The 26,039-nt window shown below is 34.5% G+C and overlaps 1 protein-coding gene across 1 annotated transcript in view; it reads left to right on the top strand.

Annotated features, from left to right (window-relative positions):
• LOC149798900 (histone demethylase UTY-like) overlaps nt 1-25,006 on the top strand; it is a 211,471-nt gene extending 186,465 nt beyond the window's left edge. Inside the window, exons 22-29 of the mRNA XM_089957814.1 lie at nt 1,003-1,076; nt 1,898-2,106; nt 6,037-6,151; nt 7,088-7,232; nt 8,703-8,887; nt 11,498-11,624; nt 15,933-16,100; nt 16,768-25,006. Of these exons, the coding sequence (XP_089813940.1) occupies nt 1,003-1,076; nt 1,898-2,106; nt 6,037-6,151; nt 7,088-7,232; nt 8,703-8,887; nt 11,498-11,624; nt 15,933-16,100; nt 16,768-16,788 (1,044 nt within the window). The 3' untranslated portion in view covers nt 16,789-25,006. The remainder of the gene's footprint in view (nt 1-1,002; nt 1,077-1,897; nt 2,107-6,036; nt 6,152-7,087; nt 7,233-8,702; nt 8,888-11,497; nt 11,625-15,932; nt 16,101-16,767) is intronic.
• The last annotated feature ends 1,033 nt before the right edge of the window (nt 25,007-26,039 follow it).

The raw sequence follows: 26,039 nt of genomic DNA, 5'->3' as shown, positions 1-26,039 counted from the left end.
CTTTTTCAGCTGGGCTTGCTGAGACTAGCAAATTAAATTTCTGACCGATTTTATTGAATAGTCTTAGATCGTCAAGATTTTGGATGACTTTGATCACGAGCAGAAGACTGTGTCTTTATCTTTCAAAAGAAATTTTATCAGGTCAGTTTAACCTGGTATCAAGTTTGGGAGAAAGCTTTTTTTTAATCCTTCACAAGTCTGCTTTGAAAAATGGTCAGTGGCTAAGTTGTGATGTAAACCAGGTGAGTGATATCAAACCTGCCTAGGCTTGTTCAGTGCTCTCATTCCTATTTTGCATTGCTAGAAGTTGGCATCTCTGTAATGTGTACAGTTTTTGGATTTCATAACGGTAATTTATTCTAATGATGCAGCCATTATAGGGAAGCTCTGCATCTGACCATTGTAAGAATTAAGAGCTTGGAATAATTATTTGGGAGGAAAAGGCTAGCATTATGTGTCCAGGTCAAGATAGGGACTTTCAACCTTGGGATGTAATGGGGGTGGGCGTGTCTTTGGATCTGCTATAGTAATGTCCCGGTCAAGACAGACTTTGTAAATGTGCACAACAGTTTAAAAAGTTTGAACCACACCTTGGGTACAGAGCTTTGTTTTGAGAAAATTTGTGCACAAAATAAATGTTTGATAATGTTATAAAATGTTTAGTAATTACAGAAGTATTTTGGACAGATCTCTTAAGGTGGCGGTACAAGAGTTCAAATGTTTATTTTAATATATTGAGGAAGATGATGTTGCAATTCGGTCAGATCTTGAAATCCACACCATACATTTACATTTACATTTATACAGCATGAAAATACATATGGCATGCCATGGGAATTGGGAGTGGTAGTGCTATGGGTGGAGCTAATTTTAACTCAAAATTATGGGGAATACATGGGGTATGGCCTACATCCTTTCGTAGAACTTTCATTTTTAAGAGCAAAACCGTTTCAACCGTGGTAATTTCGTGACGTACTTATCGATTCTTTCCTGTTATTGCAGGAGGAAAGTGACAAAGCCAAGGGAATTTTCAAGGATTCAGACAGTGATTCTAATTCTTCAACCACTGCAAAATCGTGAGTATAAAACGGCTGACAGAGATATATATCCTAGTTCCCTAACAAATAATTCTAGATTTGTAGCATATTTGAAATCCATATTGATCGTCAAACAGCGTTGTTGTATATGAGATTTTGTATTAATTAAAATCACATGAGATGGCTTCTGCCAGTGAGTTTTAGAGTGCATTCAGATCAATTCATGCCCAGAAATTCACTCAATATAAGGTCAGTAAATGTTCATCTGCAGATGTGAAGATGTTCATTGGACTCAATATTCCATTTTATCCCTAATTTTCACCAAATACCAAATTCCTTTTTCCAAGAGACAAAGTGTTATAGCATATTTGCCAGAAGCATCTCATACTTTTTGTCTGTGTCAAAGCTGTGGAATTTTCATTTGGGGAAACTGGTATTTCACAAATTTAAAAAATTCTGTTACTGGCAGTTACCAAAACAAGTCTTTTACAAATTGATTAATTTACATTAAGTTGGGATGACATTAGTTCAGTTCATTGGTTTCAGATTTAAAACAAAAAAGCAGTCTGGAAAAGAAAATATCAGTTACTACGTGATTTTATTTTTATTTTAAACCCTAGACTGCATGATGACATTTCACATTGATAAAATAGCAGTGGTCCTGTGTATTGTCTCGTGTTGTACACAGTATATTGGACCTTATGATAAACGTTAAAAAAACCATGCCATTGTTAGATTCCATTTAGTGTATGGAGGATCGGCTTCCCTCCAAAATCCTAAAAGTAATTTTGTGTCCCAGCTAAACATATAGGTCAAATGATCAGATTACAAATCATTTTCTTCCCCTTCTTTTATTTTAGGAAGAAGAAATTCAAGACCATTAAATTTGGAACAAATGTAGATCTTTCTGACGAAAGGAAGTGGCTCCCTCAGCTTCAGGAACTTGCCAAGCTTCCATCATTCACACGAGTCATTTCTGCTAATAACTTGTTAAGTCATGTTGGTCACACCATACTGGGAATGAATACCGTCCAACTTTACATGAAAGTACCTGGCTCAAGAACACCAGGTGAATTATTCCTGTACCTTTTTATGCTCCATAGTTTTCATAGAAAATATGGGATACTAAATCGGGTCTCTCCATCTATCCTTCAAACTTTACATCCATTCCTTTTGGTTCTGCACAGCAGTTCCAATAATCATTATTTGATTTCAACCATATATTTTATGCAGTTTGATTTTGATGAGACCTTGGTTGATTTGATTGTCAGACCCGTTAATTTTATTAATATTATACTTAAACTAAATTTGGTATGTGGTTTGATTTTCATGAGACCACAGCTGAGTTTGTCAGCATTTCAAATCCATGCTTAAAAAAGTTGTATCCCCATATTCACTGAACCACCCACTTCCATTTCCACTCCCAATTATTATTATCCACTCCCAGTTATTACTATCCACTCCCAATTATTATTATACGCTCATATTTTATTTAAGCTGATTTGGTATGCAGCTTGATCTTGGCAAGTCATTGAGTTTATTGTCAAATTTCTGTATCACTGTTTAGTGAAGTTAAAGCTGTAGATTGTCATAGCACAGTAACTCTCTTAATTATGCCAATTATACATGTTCCATTATCTTCCATACATTTTTTCTGTGATTTTTTTTCACTGTCAGAGTTGTTGGAATTTCATAAATCATGCAAAATTGACACGTAGACATGCATTTTTGCACTTAAATCCTGTGGACTTCTGTCACTCGAACATTGTCTGGAAAGTGCTCTTTTAAGCCAGATGGGTTGAGAAGTTAGATGGTTTAAAAATGACCACAGTAGAAATGAATACATAGCATTTTGTTTTGTTTGTAAGAAATGCATTGGAGTAGCTGCATTGATGTTATGTATTCAACAAGTAACTAACTTGCATTGTATAACTAAGGTATGAATAATATGCATGACTTTATAATTTCTATTCAACAAGTAACTAACAGGAATTTTATGACTAATGAATGAAAACCGTAGTGGTGGTATTTTCTTCAACTTTGAGTGGTTTAGTTCCAAGAGGAATTGTATTTTTTTTTATTGACGCTAGAGTGTTGTGTACGACTTATTCTATCTGAAGACATTATAATTTGGAGAGCGTTTAGTTTTCGTTTATAAATCTGTTGGTCAAGGACACCTGCATGACTTAGTGGGGAAGATGGTGAGCAAAACACTGAAATCGCAGTTATGACATTGAAGTAAATTTTGATAATTATTATCCACATTCACTTGAATTATGTAGAGGTATGTTCACCTATAATAATTACTCTGCTTTCTGTTGGCTTGTAATGGACATAAGTCATAAATTTTGCTTGTCATGAAGTTTTTAAAAATGGTCAGTGATTGTTAATGGAAAGTTCATGAATTTTGAATGCCTAACCTCAGTACTGTTCAAGCAAAACATATCCCTGGGACCCAGGGAAGGCACTGTTAATGTGGGGTACTCACCCATAAATGCAATTTAGAATTTTCTTACGGTTTTAACTTGAACTAAGTGAAATCAAATTACCCTGGCATATATTTTCAGAAAACCATCTTCCCTAAGGTACTGTGTATGTTTAAATGGAACAACCCTCACCACAGTTGTTTGTAGTACATGGGTGATGCCAAATAAATTTGATGGCTACTGCCTTGAGACGTTCTTGGCAAAGATAAAGGACTGTATGAAGAGTTAGACTTTGAAAAGCTACTGATAGACATCTGTTAGGGTGAAAAAGTCTGTAGCAGATTTACTTCTGATTTCAGACCTACCCAATTTCTTTCTGCACAATGATTTTGATGAATTTTTTTTGTCAGTGTTGCTTAGGTACATGTTCAGCATGCTTCAGAATCATTCAAATGGAGTTATGGCCCCTGATAATAAAAACTAGCTGATTTTCCTTTCAGTGGATGAACTTTCTTAAATCCTGTTGAATTGGTATTCAGCTTTATGTTAATTACACCTAGACTTAGTTCTGACTTTTCGTTGTTCATTTTGCATCATTTAGAAGAGTTGTCCACTGATCGTTGGACCCTCTAATTTTAGTATCCACACAAATTTTCATCATTCCAGGATTTCAAGCAAACTGTCTATGCAACTCGACAGTTTTATAACATGGCTTGATTGGCAATGTTCTGTGTCATCAGTAGCCTCTTTGTTTACAAATGCACCTGGACTCGTTTACCTTATCGCTGTCATCTAGTCCTTTATACACTATATTCTTCTGCTTCTGACGAAAACCGGAGACATCAAATCCTAGAATTTTCTAGGTATTTATAAACTTGAAAGCTAGAACATTAAATCTCAGCTTCTCAACTTGCGTACAGGTTACAATAAGTGAAATGATGCAGTTTTCTTGAAATGATTAGCAAGTCAACCTTTCCCCCTATATCTCTCTTAGGTTTACTGAGTAACCAATATAATGTGCATGCCATACCATGCCCAACTTGAGAATGTTTCATTTTGTGTATTTAAAAAAATATATCTTACTATGACAGGATTTGGTTTGTAAGACATGTCTTTGTTCAACATATCAAACAATTTCAATTTAAAACATCTACAAGGTGGTTGTGGTATTTTGTCAGACAGTTGCTTATTTATGCATGACAAAAAAATTCAATAACCTGGACAGCACATAGGATGCTTTTGTGGGATTTGCAATTACCAAGAAACTACACAATGGCTTACAAACATGAAACTTTTTTTTCTAAATAAAAGTTAAAATGCTACTAATCAAAAACTCAGTTACTAAACACATGCTTCAGAGGTAAAAAAAAAAATGTAAGTTTAAAGACATTTATTTTCTCAGTAAATCAACTTTTTGTGTAATGTGCAATGTAACCAAATCTTGTCAGCTTTGTTAACCTTTAATTAAAATAGTTCTGATCTGATGTTTAATATATTTGTCATCTTGAGAGAAAAAATTCTTCTGCTCTCCTTAAATGGAAAGTTATTTTGACATGGAGTTTTTATCAGAAGAGTTTGTATGGTGTCCGGTGAAAATGACAAACCCTTAATATGGCCACTGTGGTACTTATCTTGAAAATATAGTTATGTTTACTTCTTCCAAATGGCTGGCTATATCAGCATGAGGTTTCCATCAATAGACTTCTTATGTTACCGTACCACTCCAGTGGCCTTGGATACAGGAGGTCGCAGGTTCAAACCATGGCTAAGTTGTACCAAAGACTTAAAAAGATGGTACTACCAGCTGCCTTGCTTTGCACTTAGTATTAAAGGTTCGTGTTAGGACTGATCTGCCTGGTGTCAGGATAATGTGACTAGGTGGGACATGATGCTGCAGCATGATGCCCCAGTGCTAGACAATGCTATAAACTGCCACACTGCAGACACTGTAGTGATGTGACTGATTTTTTTTTTTAAGCAATGTTAAAAGTCCAAAACACACACATTCTTATGATACCAGTTGGTTCTAAATGACAATGGTGCCAGTTGTAAATCCAACATGGCTGCCATGAAAACCTTGTCGCTACTCCCTCTGAATGGATGATCATTATGCCATGCGGTTTGTCCTAAATGAAAATCGTGCCAAATTGACACCCAATATGTGCACCACAGCGCCTGATTTGAAAATCTTGTTATATTGCTGATGAATATTGGAGATCGTTTTCAATGCTCATCAGTTAAAAGGAAGAAAAGATCTAATCTCGATATTTCTGAAAATTCCTTTCACAGTAGAGCATCAGTCACTTTGAGGGATTCATGTTTTAGGGCTGTGGCATAGTTGCTACCATCAATGTAAGTAAAGGTTGGAAGATGGTTTACAAAGGGTTTTATTCTTGCAATTATACACAAGTCTTTCTGGTGAAATAGGTAAGCCTTGTTAGTGATATCTGCCCTATTTGGTCCTCGTGGTTGTGTTCATATTCTTTATTGGCCATAGTTGTCGGGGCATATATATAAGCTTTGCTTGCTTGCAGTAATGTAAATAATTTTAATGTTTTTGTTTATATATCCAGGTCATCAAGAGAACAACAACTTCTGCTCAGTAAACATCAACATTGGGCCTGGTGATTGTGAGTGGTTTGGAGTACCTGACAGATACTGGGGTGTCATTCAACACATGTGTGAAAGGTACAAAAGCTACTTTTTCAGCTTCTTTCATTTATTAAAATTAAACGCATTGATATAATCCATTGTATGCAATTATGTAGAATTTCCCTATTCCATATGACAGTATCTGAAGGATTATTTTTCAAAAAAATAATACTTATTCATTATAAAGGTGTCAGTTTAAGTTTACATGAACATATTTGTTGTAAATAGGATTTACTTGTAATATTACATTAAATCTTGTCTTAGTAGTACTACTAATGTCAGAAATATAGCAGATATCAGTGATGTAGTGCACGTGATTACACCATGTATTGTCATCTACTGGTCTTGTTTTAAATTTTATTTGGAAAAAAACTTAAAGAAGCTGTTAAAAAAAATGCATGTACAAGTGTTTTTTCCATATAATATTTAAAACAAGACCACTTGATGACACTACATGGTGTTATCATGCATTTTTGAAATACCTTTTTTAAATTTTAGTGATCTCAACAATGCAGTTTTTCAAAAGATCTTTAGGATATTCAAACCACATGGTAAAAAGTAATGTGACATCATTTTTCATGTTTTAAAAAATGTTAGTAAATAATTTCATATTTTATTGAGTACTCTGAAGATCATGGCAGATAAGCGACAGACATCTGGCTAATCACCTGATGTCAATGCATAACAGTGCTGACATTTAGGAGGCATTCTATCTGACAAATAACATGAGTGGAATGCTAATGGTGCCGAGGACAAGTCTGCTATTTCAGGTACATTTTGGAGGTTGTGCGTAAAATGAATGATCACATAAATCACATTTACATGATACGAAGCTAAAATCAGAATGTTCTTGTATGTGAATTTACAGAGAGAAAAAAGCACCGAATATGATCATTAATCCAGACAGCGTTTCATAATTAGGTTGTAGGCTAAAGGTCAATCATAATACAATCTAATGTTTGCTTTCTTTAGGAATGGTGTGAACTACCTGACAGGTTCCTGGTGGCCGGTGTTGGAAGACCTGTATGAAGAGAATGTTCCAGTGTACAGATTTATTCAGAAGCCAGGAGATCTTGTTTGGGTTGGAGCAGCAACAGTACATTGGGTCCAAGCAATTGTGAGTAACAGTAGACTAATAACTAGCTAAAAACACTTGCACTTTACAGTGGGTCAAGGAAAGTGTGAGCAGCACTGGAGTAATAGATAGCTAAAACACGTTAGACTTTACATTAGGTCCAGGTTGCTTGGTGCTCAGCATTAAGAGGTTAGTGTTTGGACTGGTCAGCCTGGTGTCAGGATAACGTAACTGGGTGGGACATCATGCTACATGTCTGCGGCATGATGCCCCAGTGCTAGACTTTACTATAAACTGTCACACTGCAGACATCGTAGCGATATGACTGAAACGTTGTTAAAGCTAAGTTAAAAAACCAACTCAAACACACACACACACACACACACACACACAAGCCATCACCATTCATGCCACAGTTGGAAAAGTTACTGCTATATCATTGCTTCCTGCTAATGTCAGTGGGCAATACACACAGAGACCTGCAGCAGTGGTGAAATATAAAAGTCTTCCTATTTGTATATTTATCATGTCAGCCAACTGTACTGCATAGACCCTGATTTGTAATGATTAGGTAGACAGAGTATGACTTTGTCTACCAATGATTAGAATGAAATGATAAGCATAGACCCTGATTTGCTGTTGTATAATTCATCAGTAGACGAAGTTTGATACCTTTGGCGATTGGAATGACACTCTATAGACCATGATTTACCAGATGATCTAGGCCATTGCTGTTAGATTAATCATTCAGAGACCACTTTCCTTCTTACCAGGGGCCCAGAGTGGCCGAGTGGTCTAAAGCGCTCTCCATTATGTATCACTGCCATCTCACCTCTTTCTGCATGGGTTCGAGTCTCGGATTCAGCCAATGTGGGTATGTGAGAAAGCTTGCCAGTAGCTTTTCGTTGTTCGGTGTTTCTTTATGGGGTTTTCCCAGGTTCTTCCTCCACTAATAATACTGGTCACCATGTATATCCTATCATGTGCTGAAAAATGGCATTAAACCCTACAACAATAACATTCTTACCATGTCATCTAATGTATTGATAACTTTGCTTACCTTAGTAAGTAAAATGTGCTGTAATCGATGTAGAATTTTGATTGAAAATGAGGTCTTTAAAAGTCTGTGTTGGGTTAATCTTTCAGAAATAATTGACTCGAAGTATGTAAACAAGTCATAATGCAACATAACTGTGGTGTTTGAAAAAAGTATTTCACTCATAAATGTCAAGGCATTAGTAGAGTGTTTCCCCATATACTCGCCTACAAGTCGATTCCACCTGCAAACAACAAAGGGTCTATCTTGTTCTACTGATTACTCCTAACAAATTGCATAAACCCAGATCTGCCAGTGAACAGTATAAGACACATTCAGATATGAACCAGGGAATATTAAGTATGATAGATGCACAAATGTTCAGGGCTTCTGTTAGGGTATTCAAAAGTAATACAGATTTGGCCAATATTGTACTGAGAAGCAAGTTCAGGATTATAAAATGCTATGTATTGCAGGGTTGGTGTAATAACATTGCATGGAATGTTGGTCCACTGACAGCACGACAGTTCCAGCTGGGAATGGAGAGGTACGAGTGGAACAAACTGCAGAGCTACAAGTCCATTGTTCCCATGGTGCATCTGGCATGGAACATGGCAAAGAACATCACCATCTCGGATCCCAAGTTCTTTGAAATGGTCAAGTGAGTTGGGACTTGATTTAATTGGAGAGGGATGATGTATGTTTAGTGTAGAGAATGGGGACTTGGTTTAATAGGGAATGGATGATGCATGTTTGGAATAGAGAAAGATATTAAGACCAGAAGTTATTGTACATGTGACGGGGTGTAATGGGTTAACTGAAAATAAATTTCTATGGAAAGATCAACAAGGGAAGGAGTAAAATGATCTGCATGTTAACATCAAAGAGAGAATCAAGGTATTCTAATCTGCATAGACTTATTCATTTTAGATTTATCTTAGGAAAGAAGACTGCCAGTTTTGTTTAAATCATACACATTCTTTTACAAACACAAGAGAGGACACCCTCACAATTTCTTCCAGTCTGTTTTTACCTTAACATGTGACAACATGTTGGACTTCAGTAGAACTTTTCTGGCTGAAGCAACAACATTGGTAGTTACATTAGCATTCTGTGTTTAAGTTGTTGCAAGTCTTTTACAAGAGCAGTACATTGTTTTATTGGTCAAAATGTGTAGCAGAAAGAATTAGAATTTAAGTAAAATCAACAGTTTATTTCTCTACAATACAAAGTGAAAATTGAAGAGAAAATTACATTATTGTGAACTAAATCCCAAATAATCTTAATCGTCCTACCATAAGACCAGAAATATAGAATGTTCCAAATGAGTTCCAATAGTTCACCAAAGTGCAAAGTAATGTATTAATTTGAAAGGCAGTGAGTGCTTTAGTAATTCCAATGAATATTTTAAAGAAATCGTCTCAAATTATACCTGACAGGCTGGTTTAAAATGGGAATGAATTGTTTCTTTATCAAGTCTCTATTTTCACTTAACCTAGATGTGAGTCATTCCAATGGAAGATTCCAATCAACTCTTGGCCTAGAATGTCATACCTGCCAACTCTTACAATTTTGCTGTAAGTCTTACGAAAATTACCCTTAAAATGCGAACTTAACGGCATAAAAGCAAAAACTACGGAAAAAATGATCATTGCTGAAAAATCTGGAAATTTTTTTCATCCATGTTTGATTTTAATCCAGGTTTCATATTAGAATTAGTGAAATTAGTCAGGGAACCAGACTAACTTTACAGCAGCATCTCAGAAGCTTAAAACTGCGCCTGTTTGTTCATGTGAAGTGTCTGCATGATCAAACTGTTGATCATATAATTTTTTTAAAAAATGACGTCCAGCAAGCAATGCATGTTTAAGATGAAAGGAGAAAATAAGCCTCTTGAAATTTGTTAATAATCAACACGGGGAAAAATAAAAAGGAATATTCAGATTCTTGTGAATAAAAGCTGGAAGGGACACAATTATGTTTATTGGACATCACATGCTAATTTGAGGATGACTTGTGTCGGGAAATATGATTGCCGTCGTCATGTGAAATGGAAAAAGAAATTCCAGGAATTACATCAAGTTGGGAGACAGCAACAAGCCATTGAGCTGCATGGGGTTTGGAACTAAAAATTTGTGCACTGTACTAGTGGTAAATAAAGTCTATGCGTATTTTACAAACTTTTCAGTTGAACATAATGTTTATCGTTGATGCTTGTTCCCAATAACGAACTTTTAATAAAGCGTTCCAGCTTAACAATAGCAGTTTGTGATATTTTGTTACACCTTACTGAAAACTGGTCAGACTTGTGGAAAAAAATCAACTGCCTTACAGAGACGGACTTGTCAGGGTTGGCAGGTCTGGAATGTTATGAACTCATAAAGCTGTGGGAATATATTATTTACAACTTACTATCGTGGACAAAAGTTAGCAATGTAAACATGTTTTCATTATATGCAACTTATAATAATGAACAAAAGTTAACTACACAACTATACATAACAGTCGTGCAAGTCCAAGAAAATTTGATGTACATCATTTTATGGGTGATGCCAGTCCAAGTAAATGAAATTTGCATCAGTGAGTGGGTCATGCAAGTCAGGTATAAGAGGGTTACATCATTACATGGTTCATGCCAGTCGAGGATAAGAGGGATGTGTCCTTATATGGTCTGTGCATGGCTGGTACAAGGGGGATATATCATTGTATTGGTCATGCAGGTCAGATTCAAGAAGGATACATAATTGTTTGGCTTGTGCAAGATTCTGCTTGACAGTTATTAAGCACTTCTGAAAGTGGGATAGGTATGTTGGCATACCTCTATGCTGCTTTCATGTAATGTGATTGAAATTTCTTTATTTAAGGAAATAATGCACTGCCTAAAGCAGACAGCTGATCAAAATGGCCAATACCATATTCTCAAGAAATATAACTAGTCCAAAGTGTAGCCATTAAAATAGGAAAAATGAATTTTGATAGAGTAGAAAATACTAATGTCTAATTTTAAAATCTACATAAAACAAAGGGAATTAATTTAATAACACCTAAGATATACGAGTTATTTTTAAAATAGCCTGGAAAACTTGGGAAATTGATTTTCTTTAGAAATCAAAGCCTGTGCAAAGTAATAAACTGTTGAGCAGAACCAAGTCAAGTGTAAGAGAGATACATCATTGTATGGGTCATGCAGGTCGGTTATAAAAGACATAAATATAAGTTATTATTGCATTGTAATATAAAATTAATAGATTTTAAATTCTCTTTCACATAGGTCAGTATTACTGAACTCCTTGCGTCAGATTCAGTACACGTTAGATTTTGTAGAGGAACTGGGTTTGGAGGTCAAGTGGCAAGGTCGTGCCGAGAACGAGGCTGCACACTATTGCAACATATGTGAGGTAAATTATAGTTTAGTATAGAACTTCACCTCAGTCTCATTGGCATTCTATTCCTAATAAATGTCTGAGCACAAGAATGTAACAGTGACTCAAAACTCCAACACTAAAAATGGTACTTAGCTTGTCTCTAGTTTGACAAATTTAGCATGTACTGTATGACCCTACTATAACACCCTTCATTATAACACAAATTCAGATATAACACGATCATGGCATGGCTCCCAAAATTTCATATGCCGTATATACTCACGTTTAAGCCAAATAATTTAGGAAAACATAAAGGCCTGGAAAAAAGGTGGGGGGGTCGGCTTATCTATGGGCCCATGTCTAAACTTTACAGATTTTAAGTCTTTTTGTTGACTACTGTAAAGGCTGTAAATCTTGGGACACAAAGAAATAATTTTTGGTGACCCACATTTATTAAACTGTTATCAAGTACTACGAATGATTTTGTTATTATTTTGCACGTGCATATTTTCTGATTTCCCCATCACAAAATTAAATAAAGGTAAATACAGACTTAATAATTCGTGGGCTGTTTGAGTTTACCAGGGTGAAACCAGGCTGAACTATAATGTACAGTACTTACACAGTGCAAAGCATGCATAGCATCACTTAAATCCTTACTTATTCCCAAACATATTAGATGCACATTTTGCTTTATTCATTGTTTCGACCAAATTGCATCCTCCCATATAACAGTTCATCTAGTCTATAATAGCTGTTCCATTTACACTGAATCTGGGTCCCCGAGTGGTCTAAAGCGCTCTCCGTTACGGATCACTGCCATCTCACCTCGGTCTGCGTAGGTTCGAGTCTTGGATTCGGCCAATGTGGGTATGTGAGAAAGCTTGCCAGTAGCTTCTCGAGGGTTGGTGGTTCTTTCCGGGGATTTCCTGGGTCCTTCCTCCACCATTAATACTGGCCGCCATGTATAGCCTATCTTGTGCTGAAAAATGGCGTTAAACCCTACAACAACAACAACTACACTGAATCTCGCGCTCATGATAACAGTTCATCTAGTCTATAATAGCTGTTCCATTTACACTGAATCTGGGGCCCCGAGTGGTCTAAAGTGCTCTCCGTTACGGATCACTGCCATCTCACCTCTGTCTGCGTAGGTTCGAGTCTCGGATTCGGCTAATGTGGGTATGTGAGAAAGCTTGCCAGTAGCTTCTCGAAGGTTGGTGGTTCTTTCCGGGGATTTCCTGGGTTCTTCCTCCACCATTAATACTGGCCGCCATGTATAGCCTATCTTGTGCTGAAAAATGGCGTTAAATCCTACAACAACAACAACAACTACACTAAATCTCACGCTCATGATAAATTGCATCCTCCCAGATAACAGTTCATCTAGTCTATAATAGCTGTTCCATTTACACTGATTCTCGCGCTCTTGAGTTACTCATTTTCAATGATATAAGCAATCCTACAAGCCAAGGTAATATTTATGGAAAGGTACACACGTTTAATTGTACAAGGCACATAACCAGCATAACTTACATGTTGAAGAGTGGTAATAATAAGGGCTAAAATTCTCATCATAGATCAACTAAGATCATCATCAATCTATGTTTGTTGAACAACATCACAACTTTACACACAATTTTAAGTTTGATATTTCAATGTCTAATTTGTTGATAGTTGGTGGATTTGTCTTTCGTTTTCCAACAGCAAAACAGGCCAGTTAATCATTAAAACCCCAAAACTAGCTTGTGTTAAGAGAAAATTTTGACCAGGAACTATACCAGTACATTGATGTATAAATGCCTTTCATTCTATAATATTAGCACATTTACCTAGTTTTGTAAAACGGGGTGTAAGGCATACCTGTCAGCTTTTCAAAAGCAAAGTAGGGAGACGAAATAAAAAATACAGAGATTGGGACCTAAAATCTAGAGGTTTTGCATAACATTTTTAAAGCCTTGTTTTCACTAATATTGAGCGACCTTTCGGGTCTAATATGGGCGACATTCGCAAAGGACACATGGTTTCTCCCTGTGACGCATCTTATTTTCCTCCATGACGTGCTTAATTTTCATATTCTGGTCAGCTGTGGCCAAACTGTGCAATAGCTAATGTTAATCTTAAACAAACAAGCAAGAAAGCCAGTATGACTAATTAAAGGTTAATCCTTATCGAAGCAAATATTTTGTGAAAATGACTTGTCCTCCATCATGATTCAAAGAAACCATTTTACGCAAGCACCTGCAATTGATTGGCAAATAAAGGATTATCAAATCTGTTGAACTAAAGGTACCTAAATAGGCATCCTTACGGTACCATACATGTTGCAAATATTTTCCTCTCATTGTATATCCGACCTTATTCCCTTATTGTCAACTCATAAGGCATTTAGTATTGTCCACTATAAAGCATACATATTCTGAATTAGTTTTTGAGGACACGTACTGTGTGGTATGTATTTTCGTTTCTTTTAATTTAACGATGGTAATTAATGTTTGTATATATGGTATAAAAATGCCAGATGCACACTCGTGTAAGTTTCTTTGGTGGGAATGGAACCACAATGGAGCTACAGCATTCACATTGATCATTCTTGGGATTGAAAATAATTGCTGACAATTTTATTGTTGTTTATTTTTTGTTTTGGTTTATTTTCTGATTCTTGTATTGTTGTAGATGAAAAAAATCATAAATTTACGTGAAAAATGTGTATACTTAACATCCTATTTAGCGATGAAGCAAATTCTTTCTAGTAATTATATCGTCATGACACTATTCACAGGTGATACAACAGAGTTCTCTGCAAAAATCATGAGATATAATTAAATCGGGAGGTAGGCATGAAGTGATCTCAAAATTTGGGAGGTTTTTTTTTTACCCGTGAGAGTTGACAGGTATGGTGTAGGTTGCTTACATCAAAGCAAACTACAACTAAGCTTGTACGGTATTAGCATTATGGTTGAAGGATTATTTTTTAAACTTCATTATTGTATTTGGAGATATTAAAGTTTAGTGCAGCGGTGCCCATGATTTAACTCCAAGGGATGTACTTCATTCAGCAAGTGTTCAAACCTACAATGTAGATGTTGTGGCGCCATTATGTAAATACATTCTGTAGCCTAATTGCGAGTGTTGTATCAGACATTATTGTTGTTCATTGTGTTGTCATACCGGGATCAAATTTTAACGAGTTAGGTACCTAAAATTTCAAGGCAAAATAAAAACATAATTACTGGTGCATTGATATAAAATGTCCATTGCATTAATGCACAAACAAACAATAATTGAGTCGGAAGGGAGAAGTAGTGTTACTGCAACTCGCGATTGCTCAATTCTTGTCATCATTCGATCAATATATACAAATCTAACATAGGCAGAAACAATAAGAAAATAAAATTAAATAAATTACTTTTCAAACAAGTTTATACCATTTCTGTTTAATAATTGTACATGCTTAGCCCAAGATAAGTATGTGTGTACTCTTTGTTTAATATACGTTTGCCTAAATAAACGCATTTAGAACGTACCTCTTGCATCTTGTGATGTCTTGGAGCTGTGGGACGGCTTATACGCGGGTCATGCACTTTTTAGTATTTATACCTGTTAAGTTTGGGGGGTCAGCTTATATGTGAACGGGCTTATATGCGAATATATCTGGTACATGCATTTTTCTTGTACATGAAAAAAAAATCTTTCTTAAAGATAGAAAAATAACATGTACAAAGTTTATCATTTTGTGGAAGAGATTACATATGACTTCTAATATAAAATGACTATGGAAGGGCTCATGAATTAGTGTACATTTATTTTTCTCTTACATAAAAAGACTTTTCTTCTTAAAAGTACAAAAAATAATGTGTAAAAACTTTATTCAGAGATGATGCTGGGCTTTGCCAATGTTGCACATTGTTATTTGTTTTCCTTATTGGCGACAAAATAGGCCAACTGGCACTTTTTGGAAGCATCATTGTTGGCTGTTTAGACTTGTAAAAGAAGCTTGGTTTGTCAAACTGTTGTCCAGTTTCAAGTGTTAGTGAATTTGTGAAATGGCATAATTAATTTGTAAGGTTCTATCCTGCATGATGTGATTCTTGGGTAGCATTATGATATCTTTTATCTTCCCACAAATATTGATAATCCACATACAGCTGTATTGTAACATTCCTACTGCTTGTCATATCATTCTTTTTTCCCAGTCAATGCCAGCATTAAAAGCTGTCTTAAAATTAATGAAATTTAAGTACATGTATGAATTATCATAGTGCATATAGTGCCCTGTGGTCAGTCTTTCAGTGTGAGTGAAATCTTTTGATTCATTGGTTTAGTTTTGATTTTCTGCAGGTGGAGGTATTTAACCTGCTATTTGTGACGGAGCAGGACCGGAAATTTGTTGTACACTGTCAGGACTGTGCTAGGAAGATCAGCAGCCGCCTGGAAGGTTTTGTCGCCCTTAACCAGTACCACCTCAGTGATCTCGTGGAAATCTATGATAACTTCCAACTCAAGTCTGTAAGTCTGGATTTTAAAAAATGTGTTGATGATGAAAAAGTAAAATTTAATGTTTTTAAGCCTTGCAACAGCTGCTTATAACACTTGGATCAGCAGGCCTTGCAACAGCTGATTATATAACATGGATCAGCAGGCCTTGCAACAGCTGTTTATAAAACATGGATCAGCAGGCCTTTGTCAGTTGCTTATAACACTTGGATCAGCAGGCCTTGCAACAGCTGCTTATAACACTTGCATCAGCAGGCCTTCAAACAGTTGTGATGTTGACAATGAGGGATCAGAAGGGCCCTCCAAAAGCTGCTAATGATAGGGGTGCATGGATCAAAAAGACCTGTTTTCAACCATACAGTTTATTCAAAATGTCAAGCTCAGTGTTTTGCAAGATAATTTCAAAGAAATAGATTTTTTATTCATAGGAGATATAAAAAAATATCTAGATTAGATGTGAATTACTTATATCAGTTTCATTCTGCACATTTTATTGTATGTATGGAAATGATTAGCTCATTGATGTGCCCATTTCTCATTTATCGTATTACATATACATTAATGTGGATCTTGTATATATGTTACATATACGTTAATGTGGATCTTGTATATATGTTATATATGTTTTTTCTTGTACATATGTCACATTTACATTGAAATGTATCTATCCCTTTTGCAGGCCTCTGGCAGCATGAGTTGATCAAGCCTAAAATCCAAGTATTACAACGCATTACAGATGCTGAAAAAAATGGCCAAAGATCTATGCAAAATCATCAGAACTGTATTCCGATTACTCTGATTTCATTCTACTCACTGTGACCTCATTGAAATACTCGTAAATTGGTTATTTTTTTTACTTCCTCAAAGTGTTGAGTGACCATGAAAACATTTTAAAAGTTTCTTTTAGAAAAATAATTGACCAGAAAAAGATATTATTCCTTAGATATTTAAGTGTTTTTTTCAAAAAGAAATTAGTATGTTACAGAAGTATTTTGAAAAAAACAAATTGCTTTGTTTTCATTACACAAATACTGTAGACATATATGAACATAGTTACTTTAATCTTTTTGTTTACACAGATCAGATGATCTTTTGTTTTAAAATATGGGCAAGTCTTGGTTTTTTTTGTCAACAGTGATGTTAGGGTGATGACAGTATGTGAAGTAGAATTGAATTATTTTATGTTTATAAAGAACATATACTGCTAAAAAAATAAGTACAATTACCTGTCCATTATAATAATAATAATGAGGACATTGCGTAGTGCCTGATCTTAGAAGCTCTAAGCGCTTTACAACATTAGACAACACATATAACAAAAAAAAACATAATAATATTACAGAAAACAAACACCATGAAATTAGAAACCAAAAAAAATAAGTACAATAATGGACATTTTAGTGTCTTTACCTGCAGCAGTTTGCATGCATGATTCGAAGGTACATGACTGCACATGCACAAGTACTGCAAAGTCAGTATTTAGATGCATAAAGCAAAGCAGTCCACCTTTTCCGACATCATAACATGCTTTACTGACATAATTATTGTTGAATTCTCATGTGCCACCACTTCACTGTAGACATGTTATTCAATTTTAACAAGTTGGAAAACATTTGCCTTGATAGAAAAGATAGATTTGGGGGGAGGTGTTTTCCTTATTTTATTTTATTTTTCTTCTTTGTTTTATGTGTCACATCAACACTTTGAAGGTTATTTTGTGTCAAGGCAATTCTCAAGTACCATACACATGGACAAACTGCAGTAGCCGATCTGGATGGAGATGATGATTGATGGGAATGGAACATGCACCGTTCTGACCATAAGTCTATTGCTGTGAACTCATTTACTGTAGTTAAAATATATAAAGAAATTGTAGTCTATGCGCTCATTCGTCACTGTGTAGAACTTTGAAATCTGGTTAGTCTTGTGATCTTCAGAGCCATCTGCAAAAAGAATTCAGGGAATTATCAGTATTTATAAGATCTCATCATCATCATGGTACATGCTTGTTACTTGCATATTCATGACATCACCAGACTGTATGATTGGGTGATGTATCCAATGTTTTATAACAAAGGAGTTGTGATATTCAAAATGGAAGTGTAAATGTGCAGTCATAATCATTGAGAGTTAGTTTAAAACTGTTCAAAGAACATGAGCTGAGTTATTTACAATTGTGACATTTGTCTGGCATGCTAATCCAGGTTTTCATACTGCTAACAAATTGTCATGTATTTCATTTTATTTTTATAACATCACATAACATTATCATATCAGTAGAAAATTTTAGCTGGAAAGGAGACAAAGTTATTTGCTTGGAGATTATTTTGTAAGTCTCTGATTCAATATTGAATCTGTAATCTTCCATATGCCATGAATCTTGGCCTGTGCTTTTTACACTTAACTGCGAGTCCGATACAGTAGACTAGAATTTGTTAAGAAATGCTTAATATTGGATGATGCAGTGGTCTAATGGATGATATTCAGTTTTTGAAAATAAAGGTAAATGTACAGAGGTAACTTATAATTTTTTTCTTCTGTACAGTAGATGTGGATTCCTTGTATTGTGTTCTTAGTTTTGTTAAATATGGGAGTATTGTAAATATTTTCTCAGAGGAGAAAGTGTTAAAAGGAAGCTAGAAAGTATTGATGTGCAATGTGGATATTTTAAAGTGCAAATCATTTCAATGCTAGAAAACATGAATATGCTCAAAATTGTTCATCTAAAACAAATGACATTAAAAACACTGATTACAGTATGAGAGAAATAGTCGCCGCATTTATAATCAGCATTAAGTCCTTGATGAACAAGATAAATTTCATATTAATTTCAAGGATTAATGGAAAACACATACTTGGGCTGTAAATTGCCCCACCCCATCCTACTCCACCCTACCCCATCCCACCAAAAAAGAAAATCCCAAAGAAAAAGTCCACAAACAACTTAGGACACTAATGTTAAATAGCTTCTTGATTATATTTTTATCATCAAGTCATTTGTTTGCTGGCAAAAGTTATTTAATCAAAACTCTTACTCATGATGAGCTATGGAAAGCAATTACTCTGATTTTCATAAGGCCGAAAGCTTTTTGGACTTTGTACACCCAGATTATAAATATCACGAGTGTTATCAAGGCAGTATAAATGTTCATTTTATTATTGTTCTTATTTGAAGTTTACATAATGTTTGTCATTTGGACCATCTGCAGACAAATGAAAAACGATTTGCCAGGTTCATACATATTTATATAGGAAAGAGAAAGGAAAGTATTGGAATGTCAGTAGAAAGAAGCTGTAGACAAGAAGATAGAACTGCATGTTTTCATGACATGACATACATACTACATACATGATATATTCATGGGTATTTTGACAGGAAACTTTAATTCCTTGTTAAATGTAAAGTTTAGTCATTAAGGCCACATGCATCATTGTTTATTTGTCAAAAGTTGTATCTTTTTACTGACATTGATTACCCAACATCTCTCACTAGTGAATCATTGGAAACCAAGTTCAAAGAGACATATTTTATGATAAATTACTGAGATTTTTACATTTATACAATCTATACAATATGTTGTTCATTCACGCTGTATTAGTGACTATATATATATTCAAGTATGAAGTTGGGTCCAACTGAATGGACCCTGATTTGCTTTTGCAAAATGTACCAGCACATCTGGGTCTGTGCAGTTTGTTGGGAGTAATCAGCAGAATAAATAAGAGACCCTGATCTGACAGCATGTTATATGAAGGCATCTCCTGGTCTGTGTTGTTTGCAGTTGGACTCTAATTATATGTGAGTATATGCTGTGATGAGTAAAAATATAGGCTGAGAAGTTACAATGAGTGGGTCACTCTTGTAAATATTACATATGTGTATAAATGAGGTTATTTGAATATCCTTCAGATGTTATAAAGTTGTACTGTGTTCTGTTAACCGATACCGACATAGAATTCATAACTCTGACATTCATTGGGACATTTTACTAAAAATTAAAAATTCTTTTATACTGGTGTTTTAAATGTTCATGTTTTTTTCTCTGTAGAAGGAAGGAGACTCCAAGCAAGCATATATATATATATATATATATATATATATATATATATATATATATATATATATCCTATGTAAAAAAAAAAGGATCATTTAACTGACATCTTCAATTCCTGTTTAAAAGGTATTTTACATTGTTTCTCAGCTATACCTTCCTATCAAATTATTTTTGAGCTCGTAGCTTTGAAGTTTTTCAGCCTAATAGTACTAAACTGGGATTCACATTCTTGTCTTATAAGCAATCTATTCTTTCATTTTGGTGATTAACAAGAAATGAACTGCTACCTATAAATATCTAGATGTAGTTCTACATGGATTATATACATTAAGCAGGAACAAATTCACATATTTAGGTCAGCCGGTTATGGTCTAGTCTTGGGAATAAACTTCCAGCACAGTTTTAGCTAGGTCAGTGCCTTTATATATATATATTGTCATTGATTGAATTTGAACATGTGTAAAATTAATTCACAGGAAAGATTCATTTGGAACATTGGTATGACTATTGGTAAAAATTTCAAACATGAAAAATGATTCATAAAAAAAAGATCCGCTTGTCACATTGGTACGACTCTGGAGTGACTATTGCTTAAAATTTCATTTATATGCTTACACATTGAATCGATCTACAAACAACATAGACCTAGATCTGCTGTTGCCTAAGTGCAGTGGTAGATTGGGGTCTATGTTGTTTGCTCGACTATTTACTCTTAAAAAGATTCATGGACCTAGATCTGCTGTTGCCTAAGTGCAGGGGGTATGTGTTGTTTGGTCTACTATTTACTCTTAACAAAATTCATAGACCTAGATCTGCTGGTGCATTATGCACTGTCAGATCTGGGTCTGTATAGTTTGCAGTTGGACTAAACTTATAAGAGAGTATGTGTTGTAAATACTCAGTTTCTCCTTAAATAGAGATGGATCATTGTCAGTGTATGACTTTTTGCTGCAATTTAGTTATTTTTCTTTGATTTAGTGAAAGCTTTAAGGATGGAAATAACATTAAAAGTTTCAGATAGAAAATAACGCTTCTTTTATTGTAGAAAAATTGGTTGAGTTTATCATTATATTTTATGCAGGCTAATAAAGCTAATAAAGAAGTATGTTAGTGAAGCCTTTGTCAATTTTTTTTTCAGATTTATTAATATTTTGATTTAGTTTGACCTCGTATTTAGTCAATTATTTGGATGTCCATTGCTCTTACCTATACAATAGTAAGTGTGCACCTTCCTGTTTTCCTTAAAGATTACTACATGTATAAATACACTGACAGCTTATAAACCTAATGGCTTGTACCATTTTATGATTGTTTGTTTTGTAGCATATAACATTTTGTTCAGTTAATTTGTTTGAAAAGCAATGTTTTGGATATATATATATATATATATATATATATATATATTCATTCTTGAACATAATCTGAAAGGTTAATAATAATTTCAAGTACATTTGAGAAATAATAACTATTTATTTGATATTTTTTATCTATGAACCACTTAACTGTATCTGCTGCTCGCCTTGTAAAAATGCTTCCTATTTATCGATAAATTTGAACTTATCATTTTGAAATATTTTTCAAGCTTTACATTTGTGTACTGTTTAATTATTCTTGAACGACTCCAAATTTCACTCACAAGATGTTTAACAAGATGCTTGCAATTTACAAGTAAAATCTACAATTTGAATCTTGTATTTTTAAAATGAAGCCAGGTCAGTACTGTTGAAGTATTGAAATATTGTAGTTTCTTTTAATTATAACTGTGAATATGAGAAATGTTAGTCATCAGAAAAATAAGGTAGAACATGTTTTTAGTTACACTGGACTGCACCTAATTTTAATAAGTATACCCTTTAAAGATAAAGCCTTCAAACTGTGTTAAGTTTTCTCTGGTAAATGTTTGTGGAGTAATTTAATATTGTGTTTCCATATCGACATTCTGCTTTCTTGCCAGAACAAAGTGTAATTTTGGGGATACAGCTGTCAAAAACATTTTTGATGGGGGGGGGGGGGGTGCAAATGGGGAAAAAATGTAAGCAGGGTAATTAGGTATAGTTTGTAAATGTATTTTTGTCCTGAAAGTTAACTCATTTGCATACATAAATGTGTCTGTAATGTCATTTTCCAATTGATTTATGCATTTAAATGCCCTTTTGACTATTATGTCAGTTAATATTTTATACCAGGACAAAATTCAGAACAAAACAAACCAAAAATAAAAACATTTCCATTTTCTGACACATTATTGATATATTAAGATATGGGACAAACATTCATTCTCTAGCTAGTTTGTACAAAAACTTATTTTTTGACCTTGTATACACAACTTGAAGTTGCATCCTCTATTGCAAAATTTAAAACAAAAAGAAAGATGAACTTGTATTTGGTGGGAAATAAAAGGTGTTTTCTGGTTAGTATTGGGTCCATGTGGCCAGCAGAGAGGGTGATTTTCTTTACACTTTGTTTTAGTATTTGCAACTCTTATGCTGAAAGTTGAGCAGACGAGATTCACAGTTACTTATTTCCACGCTAAATATTCTTCCTTGATTTTAGACATCATTTCATTTTGAACTGTGGCTTCTGTACATGAGAACAGTTTTTCTTGATGAACAGTACAGAAACTACTTTGCATCCGTTTTTACCAGCTATCCTTGGAAGAAAGTACTTTGGTTATTATGGAAAAGTGACTTTTTTATCAAGATAAAATGTATTAGAAAAGTGCTGTCATGAAAAGCATTAACAGGGTATGATGGGCAGATGTGTGAAAGAGTTGACTGTTATTTGAGGATTATTCTTTGTCGGAAAATGTTCAGACTTGGTGGGGCAGGCAGATGTGTAAGGGAGGTGACTGGTATGGGAGGTTAAAAAATGCACTGACTTGGTATGACAGGTGTCATTGTAAGGGATGTGATGGTCACAAAAGGAACTTAATATGACAGGCAGCTGTGCAAGAGAGGTGACTGTTATAGGAGGTTGCACTATAATTGGAAACTGAACTGGGAATTTTCATTGTAGCTTACATTTTTATATACCCTCCATTTTGAATTTTTGTCTTCCATCCTTAACATATTAATCATGTTAATTACTTAGTTTTCCTATATGATGTTTTGAAGGATTGCTTTCATTCATGGAGATTGGAATTCATAATCATGGCACTTTAAATTACATACACTCCCACCCTCGCTATATCCTCAGAGCAAGGTCAGTTCTTTGAAATCTTGGCTTAAGTACAGGCTTCCCAATAAAAAGTGAACTGAGTGGGCACATATTCTATTAACAGCTTTCAAAATTGTTTAGATGAAAATATTAAAGAAAAGAAAAAAACCCATAACAAATCAACATGATGTTAACATATGGTGGTAAATGAAATTACGTGTACATTGAAAGCCATCAGTAAGGTATAACTTTTCGACTCGAATGCTAACAAATGATGGTCACTGAAATTAGAACATTTAAATTGGGCACAGCTATGTGTCAAAGTAATCACTAATTGTCTAGAATATAAACAAGATGGAAACCGCTTATTTGATATGTTACTTTATTAGAGATCGACTATTTTCATGATTAGATTTATCAAGTTTGAAGTCTACATTGTTAATAATTCTTTTGGCCTATATTCCTTGAATGAATATATTAAGACTTTGGCCAGGAGAGTTTTTTTTTTCTTTCTGCATTTGATTAGATTCTTGCTGTGAGAAAACAAGGTTAATCAGCAAATACCCTAGCAGTGTAACAGTACATTGTATATGATCACAAGTCCCAAATCATGGAAGAGATAGCTTTCATAATTGGACTTAGGAAAATGGGACTTTTGCACTTACGCCCAAACACCCAAATCTTCATGTCACTTGGGAAAGCTCTAGGTCATTTGAAAATCTTGTTGAAGTTTTCAGTTCAAGTTTTTGTGTATGGTCAAAAGTCCCAAACATTGGGAGTGATGTCTGTCATCCATTGACTGGAACCTCACCCTTTTATTTCCATTCACCCAGTCCCTTTCTTCAGTCTCCAGGCAAGGTCAAGGTCATATCAAAATCTTGTTTAAGTCTTCAATTCAAAAGTTTTATATGGTCACAAGTCCCAGATACAGGAAGGGAAAGCTGTTATACTGCAGAATCATCATACTGATGTACTCTAAAATCCCTTTTGCCCTCAGCCAAGGTCAAGGTCATTTAAAAGTGAAAACATGCAAATATATGTATATCAGGCAATGGTGCTGGCAAGACGGGGAATTCCTTTTAATTTTTTTCCTGAGGAACTATCGGTAAGACTTACTGATGTAAATGCTTTAAAAAATTACTCTGGTGAGTTTAAATTGTGATGGGTCAAATGCATGTTGCAAATGATTCACCTAGAGGGATACATGGTGTCTTTTGATACAAAAAATCACTCTGGTGAGTTTAAATTGTGATAGGTCAAATGCATGTTGCAAATGAATCATCTGGAGAGGGATACATGGTGCCTTTTGATGCAAAATTTCATATTGGAGAAAATAAAATGTTAAGAGCAATTGTTGCAGAATATTTGCATTTAGATGCAGCTTTAGAGTTAATATACAAGGTGTCAAAATGAATGATCTCAACTTTGCTGCAGGTAATGTCGTGCATATAGTCATTGTCATTTTGTGGCTGATTTTGTGATGTTTGTATTTCATTATGTATATTTGTGCTGTAAATGTGTGATAATTGAGTTTGTTTTTGAGTACATCATCTGTCATAATTATTAGTAGATTATTCTGAAGATCACCTAGTTTAACATTGTATTTAATTTTTATTCACAAACCAGGGACTTCTTATTGCTGCTATGTTTCATCTTCAGATACTAATATGATTTGAAATGTTTCCAGAATAAATCTTCTGCAATTTAGTTGATAAATTTTGTCTATAGTATTCTTCCAGGTGTCTCTCTCTCTCTCTCTCTCTCTCTCTCTCTCTCCATATCAAGGACACTCAGTGGTGATCATTTTCATAGCCATCATCTTGATTTTTTTCAAGACGATGTCAACTGCAACCTGCACAGACTCAGAACTGGGTCGCTAGTACCAAAAATGGGAAAACCTCAAATGCCTTTATCTCAAAAACTAATCAACAAAAGTTGACTAAATTTAAAAGAAATCAGTGGCATAGAAGGCTCTAAATTGTATATAGAAGTGACCCCAGTCCATCATTTGATATTGTCACCATCTCTAAAACTTGAAAAATGTAATTAACATTATCTTTGAAAAGCCGCTGAACAAAACTTTATCAACTTTGAAGAAGAAAAAATCCTCCAATTATAGATAAAGATTAGAGATATGCAATATTACCTGTGTACCATTTTACCTTATTTTTTGTTTTGGTGGAGTGTACCACAGTTCATTAACACTGTACCAGTACTTTGGTAGTTTCTGCCAGTAATGAATTAGTGGAAATTCCCAAGGAATCTTGTTACAAATTTAATGATATTAAGATCATGTTTTCATACTTCATAACAAAATAATTTGCAAAAAGTATTATTTATATTTTAAAAAAATAGTTATATTTGTCACAAATTATTTTCCAGTACTTCAAATAATGGGCTTTTTGAACCTATGATCACATATTTAATGTGAAAGGTATCCTGGCCAAGTCCAACTTTGGAAAAAATAAAATAAAATCCACTGAATTGAAACAAAACCAACAAGTAATGTAAAATGTAATGAATAATATAATTCTCTAAGTTATAAAATGAATAGTTTTCATGAACTTGTGAATTAAATCCAAAATAATCCTGAAAGTTCTATCACAGTCGAAATGAATAGTGTTCTGAATGAATTCCAGGTCTTCAATGTGCTGAGGTGCCAACAGTCTTGATGTAACAGAACGACCTTGTCCAGAACTCCTGAAAATGAATTTGCAATACTTCCAAATTTTGTTATTCC

This window comes from Sinohyriopsis cumingii, chromosome 5 (assembly GCF_028554795.1).
Source record: "Sinohyriopsis cumingii isolate HCF-2022 chromosome 5, ASM2855479v2, whole genome shotgun sequence".
Classification (NCBI taxonomy): domain Eukaryota; kingdom Metazoa; phylum Mollusca; class Bivalvia; order Unionida; family Unionidae; genus Sinohyriopsis; species Sinohyriopsis cumingii.
This window is presented reverse-complemented; position numbering and strand designations above follow the sequence as displayed.